This window comes from Nannospalax galili, unplaced genomic scaffold (genome assembly GCF_000622305.1).
Source record: "Nannospalax galili isolate Female #2095 unplaced genomic scaffold, S.galili_v1.0 scaffold1415, whole genome shotgun sequence".
NCBI lineage: Eukaryota > Metazoa > Chordata > Mammalia > Rodentia > Spalacidae > Nannospalax > Nannospalax galili.
The window spans coordinates 160,658-167,068 of record NW_008336308.1 but is presented as its reverse complement, the minus strand read 5'-3'; the positions used below and the strand labels follow the sequence as shown (position 1 = coordinate 167,068).

General features: G+C 38.7%; 1 protein-coding gene across 1 annotated transcript in view; it reads right to left on the bottom strand.

The window, feature by feature from the left end:
* LOC103732445 (cytochrome P450 2C42-like) overlaps nt 1–5,436 on the bottom strand; it is a 39,730-nt gene extending 34,294 nt beyond the window's left edge. The window contains exons 1-3 of the mRNA XM_008831017.2: nt 5,246–5,436; nt 4,213–4,375; nt 3,896–4,045 (exon numbers count right to left, since the gene is read on the bottom strand). Of these exons, the coding sequence (XP_008829239.1) occupies nt 3,896–4,045; nt 4,213–4,375; nt 5,246–5,413 (481 nt within the window). The 5' untranslated portion in view covers nt 5,414–5,436. The remainder of the gene's footprint in view (nt 1–3,895; nt 4,046–4,212; nt 4,376–5,245) is intronic.
* Nucleotides 5,437–6,411: the final 975 nt, after the last annotated feature.

The window sequence follows — 6,411 nt, the reverse complement described above, 5'->3', positions numbered from 1 at the left end:
GAGGAGGACATCGGAAGATGGAAGGACCTCCCATGATCATGGATTGGAAGAATTAATATTGTGAAAATGAACATCCTACCAAAAGCCATTTATTCATTCAATGCAATGCCAATCAAAATCCCTGTGACATTCTTCACAGAATTGGAAAAAACCATCCTAAGATTCATATGGAAGCACAAAAGACCTCATATAGCCAAAGCAATCCTGAGCACTAAGAGCAATGCTGGGAGATTACTGTGTCAGATTTTAAACAGCATTACAGGGGTATAGTCATAAAAACAACATGGTACTGGCATAGAAATAAACCCATAGATCAACGGAACAAAATATGAGTGCATTCAATTTCAGCCACCTGATATTTGACAAAGGAGCCAAGAACATTCACTGGAGGAAAGAACATGTTCAGCAAATAGTACAGGCAAAACGGTGCTGGCAAAACTGGATCTCCACCTGCAGAAGAATGAAACTAAACCCTTATCTTTCACCTTGCACAAAAGTCAATTCCAAATGTATCAAAGACCTCAATGTAAAGCCTGAAACTCTGAAACTGTTAGAAGAATACATTGGTAATAACCTACAAGATATAGGTGTAAGAAATATTTTCTAAACCAGATATTAATTGCTCAGGAAACAAGGTCAAGAATCAAAAAATGGGACCTCATTAAACTAAACAGCTTCTGTACATCAAAAGAAGCAACCAAAAAAGTGGAGAGAAAACCCACAGAATGGGAGAAAATCCTCACCAGCAACACATCTGACAGAGGTTTAACATCCAGAATATATAACGAACTCAAAAAAACAAAGAATCAAGAAAGGAAGTAACCCAATTAAAAGATGGGGTAAGGAGCTGAACAGAGAGTTCTAAAAAGAAGAATTAAAGATGGCTAGGAAGCATCTTAAAAGGTGTTCAGCACCACTAGTAACTAGGGAAATGCAAATTAAAATCACTTTACGATTTCATTTTACCACAGTCACAATGGCTAAGATCAAGAAAACAAAGGATACCAAATGTTGGAGAGGATGTGGGGAAAGGGGAATGCTCATCCACTGCTGGTGGGGCTGCAAGCTTGTTGAACCCCTATAGAAGGAGTGTGGAGAACTCTTTAAGAGCTCTTTAAATCTAAAAATTAACCTATCGTATGATTCTATTATACCACTCCTTTGCATGTAAAAAGGACTCACCCTACTGCAGAGATATTTTTACATCCATGTTTGTTGCTGCTCTTTTCACAATAATTAAGAAATTAAAGCAACCTGAAGATGATCTCTCAGTTGATATGTAGATAATGAAAATATAGTAAATTTATACAATGGAGTTCTACTCAGTGGTAAAGAATGACAAAATCATGATATTTGAGGTAAATGGATGGAACTAGAAACTATTATACTAAGTGAAGTAACACCAACTCAGAAACAAAATGACGTTATGCTTTCCCTCATATGTGGCTCCTATCACCAAATCCTTATAAGTGAGTATGTATCCAGGCATAACTGTAGGAACCAGGGTAATGAAAAGGAACCATGGAGGGAAAGGGAAAGAAAGAACCTGCGAAAGAAGAACAGTAGGAAACAGATGTTCCTAAGGGCGAAGTGGATAAAAATGGGGTTATTTAAATGGGAGGGAGGAGGGAAGGTTATACAAGGAACCTTGGGGATTGGGGATAAGGGGAAAGAAGGAGCTCAAGAGAGGTGGGACCATAGGAGAAAGGTATTATTAAGGGAGAAATGGGAAAAATGGGGTCACTTTAAATGGGGAAACCATGGTGAAAGGGTTAGACAATGTGAGAGATACATAATGCCTAGCTAGTTTAAAAAGAAAAAACAAAGGAAACCAACCTACTGACAAATTATACATACAACTAGCTCAAGGAACATAATATATGTCTAGTCAATGTTTATCTGAGAACCTTTGGTCTTTACCCAAGCTTTATCTACACAGAACATGGTAATTAAAAGTACCAGACTGGTAGAACTAAACTTCTTAGATGTTTAACAGAGGTACTTTGAGGCCTATATAATCTGGTCAGGTGGACTTAAAGGACAGACTTTGCTCCTTGCCCTCCAAGGTCGACTAAATTCCAGGGGACTATGGAGCATCTCTCAAAATGTCCTTTAACTATGGTGAGTCACATGTCCTCTTGATAAAGGAGGCCATGGAGACACCACCAGATGGACTTGAACCAGTGTCCAGTCTACAAGGAGGAGGGTCAACACAGAGGAAACATTTCCCCCATGCTTCCAAATGAAACCATCAATGGTTGAGCAGGACCTTTTACTTATCTTCACATAGATGGAACTGGTAGAGGAAAAGAGCCAGGGGCTCCTCCTGAGCCCATGTGACCCCAGAGGAATAGATCCTCAAACAACCATAAAGGTAAAAAATTGGTTTACCTGGGCCAACTGCATGGTCTTAAACAGTCAAAAGGAAAGTATAACCATATATTAAAGGTATCAGTATAATTCTTTATGTAGCCTTTAGCAATACACAACAAGAAACAATGCCAGAAAAGGAGATACCTTCCTTTGAGTTGTTGGGCAGGGTGGCCCAAGAGACCCCCAGACAGTAAACCAGCACAGAACTGGGAAAATGAACAGCAGACCCCAACCTTATCTAATGGAATATTGGCAACAGCTTGCTGCTAGATGAAGAAGAGCTTATCTTCCTAAAACAAGGAACTATAGATAGGCTGACTAGACTCAGAGGATGGACAAGCACTGGGGAACGGCTAGGGGCACTGACAACACAGTGGACAATAACAGGAATGACAGAATGCATAGGCTCCAGCGGGGGTAGGTGGGGCATTGAAGGGTGTCACTTGAGATATGGGTATATAGATTAATAAGATTGTTTGGGATGTTCTGTATAAAATACACAAAAAAATCAATAAATACAAAATGAGTTACATTTGAGGAAGAAGCATAAAATTTGCTTCATGTTAATTAGTAGATATGAAGAACATTATCATTGAAATCTACCTGATGACATTATATCTATGCTTAGGTTCCAAGAATCCCAGAAAACAACTGACTGTGACTAGTAATGATTGGATATATAGAGATTAGAGATGCATGTGAAAACATCTAAGTGTTAATTGCATTAAAAATGAGGTTTTTTTAATGAAATGGTATATTTTAATAATGAAATGGAGATCTTTTTAAAGGTTAAAACGTCATTCAATTTTATGTCTTATAGGGTTTATACTGAGAACAATATTGTATAACTATATTAATTCAACTATAAACCTAAAAATTTACAGCCAATTTTGAAAGAGATGCATCTTAACTCTGGGAATTGTTATTGAATATAACAATGCTGTTGTAATGAAATGCTTCTTCTAATTATGTGGTTATTAAATAAATAATTTTTAAAAATATTACAGGGCAACATATCTGACAGAACCATATAGTGGGCCTGAAAGAGAAACTGAGATGTATTTGCTATCCAAACTGAGATGTGTTTGCTGTCCAGTTAAAAGGAAATAGATGTCATATGGTCAAGTGTGGCACAGCCAATGTCACCACACTCACACACCAAGTGTTCTCTGGTGACCTTAAGTGGAGCAGGTTGCACACACTTATGCTAACTCATCAAAAAATAAACTCAAAACCTATATTCATAAAGTCAATGTCTTATTTGAAAACAGAAGAAAAAAGTCAGAAAAGCTCAACATTAGATGATGTCTTAGAATCTTCAGTGCAGGCACAGTCATGCCTAGTCACAAAACCCATGGAGACACAAGGTTTCCTTCTATTTTATGTGACAGATCACCCATCTCCATATGAAGTCTAAGCCAGAATTAAGAATGAAGGTTCTGGCCACCCCTGAATTTCTTCCAAAGACCTCATTACAGAAGACCGGAGTCTGTCACGATCAGTGATACAAAGCAACACTCACCATTGGTTTTCCTCAACTCCTCCAGAAGGCAGCGGGCTTCCTCCTGAACACGGTCCTCGATGCTCCTCTTCCCCATCCCAAAATTCCTCAGAGTCTTGAGTGAGAAGCGCCTCATCTCTTTCCAGTTATTTCCATTGCTGAAAACAATTCCTAAAAGAAAGACAGCAGAAAAGAGTAAGAAAATCCAGGCAAGGAAGAAGGGCTGCCACATAGAAGGCCACTCTGTGTCTGGGGAAGTTTTCAAGACAGTTTTCCATCCTCATATTCCCCATGGAACAGCTCAACACACATATGTACATAAGCACATATACACTCACCAAGGCCTTTCTTAAATTTTTCTGATACTGGGAAGCTTCCTCTTCCAGAAAACTCCTCCCCTCGATCAATTAAGGCTTCCTTCACAGCTTCATATCCATACAGCACCACAGCAGGCCTCCGGCCCAAGTACAGAGTAAACACTGGACCATAGACTTTTGAAAACTGGAAAATGAAAAGGTAATTAAAAATACAGCAAGACAAGTCAGTATTTTCTCTACATAGTATGCACAATTATTATGGATATGATCATTATAAATTTATGTTTTTCTTAGCACACCAGTCAGAGAAACAGCTTTCCCTTACTGAGCCTCCAATGCTATTAGAACACACTTTCGTGAGGATCCTAATTCAGAAGCTCTTTGATGAATACAAGTATCTCTTTTTTCCAGTCGTTTCAAGATGGTTCTGTTGCCTGAGTCAACTGGTATTATACACACACAAAAAAAATAAAAATAAAAATAAAACCACTAACTACAGAGGGTGGCAGAACATGCATCATTCCTATCAAAACAAGTTCCTCTACCATGCAGCAATTCTTGACCAGAGGAAGTTTCTTCAGAATTCAAAATATTTCTAATACTTACTGTTGGTCCCTGATTGACACAAGTCTATTGATCATTTCCTTGACATGAGACATAGGTAGATTTCTTCAGAGAAATTCTATTTGCTTGGCTACTCTCCATAAAATGCATGACTAATATATATGAAGGGAATATCTATGTCACTTCCCTTTTTGCCTTCAGCCTAAAATCATAGCAAGCCGCTATTACAAAAGGAAAAGTCATTTACAACTATCCCCAGGCAGTGACTTTGAGTCTACTAAACTCCTAATATTTCACTAACCACATCACATTATATATTCTCTGATCTCTGACATGACATACAAGAAAATGTAACTGAAACATCAAAAAGTTTAGAGAAGAAATTTACAATCATGCATAATGTAGCACATGTCCATCAGTTATTTTGCTTAAACAAGTGTCAATTTATTTCCCTTTGAGTGCCACTGGCAAAGCCAAAAAATATACTTACATTCTTCAATGATTTGCTGATGTTCTTAAGATCCACCTGCAGAATATTTCCAATGATTGGGAGAGGAGTGGGGCCAGGCGGGAGCTTTCTTCTCTGAGAGCTCTGTCTCCACAATGAAAGGAGGAGCAGACATGAGAGGACAAGTCCCAGGACCACACCTAGATCCATTGAAGCCTTCTCCTACTGAGACAGCTGTGAGCTTGAAATTCAAAGCTCCTACTGTTCCCTGCTATTTCACCTGTTTCTGATTCAAAACAAACCAATCAGGGACAATATTTAAATCTCTATTCCCAGTGGACTTTGTTCACACATAGAAATGAAAGTAAAATAGGGTGGCTCACCCTTGCTCTCTGTTATTACAGGTCCTACCTTGAAGATTGTGTTTTTATTGTACTGGGTTGGAGCCTAGGTATTGGGGGGGAATGTTATTCTAATATGCAGCCATAATTGAAAAGAAAAACAAAATTACTTCTTGCTAGAAAATTACAAAATTTTCCAAAAGTCTGGATTGTTAGGCTAATGACTATTTAGGAACTTACAATATTGAAGAAATTCACTATTCTTAACCTGTATATAAATGTTGTGGTGCTATATAAAATGCTATGCATCCAGGACTGGAGAGATGACTCAGCAGTTAAGAGCACTGGCTGCTCTTGTAGAGGACCCGGGTTTGATTCCCACCACCCACATGGCAGCTAACAACCATCTATAATTCCAGTTCCAGGGGCTCCAAGTCCCTCTTCTGACCTCCTTGGGCATTGCATGACACAGGTGTATAGAACTACATGCAAGCAATACAATCATATACAAAATAAAAATAATAAATAAAATATTTTTTACTTTAATAAATTTTGTATCAAATTTTTCATGTATGTCATACAGAACAGCTCAAAAACTCTCAATCATCTTTATACCCTCATCCCTACTGGCACCCCCCTACAGCCCCCCCCACTGGAGCCCATATACTTGGTCATCACTTTCAGGTCCACTGGGTGGTCAGAGTCCCCAGCTGTTCCCCACTGCAAGTCCAACCACTAAGTCTAGTCAGCCTCTCTAGAGTCCCTTGTTTTAGGAAGATCAGCTCTTCACCTAGCAGCAATCAGTTGCCAACAGTCCTTCAGATAAGACTGAGGTCTATTGTTCATTTTCCCAGTTTTACGCTGGAT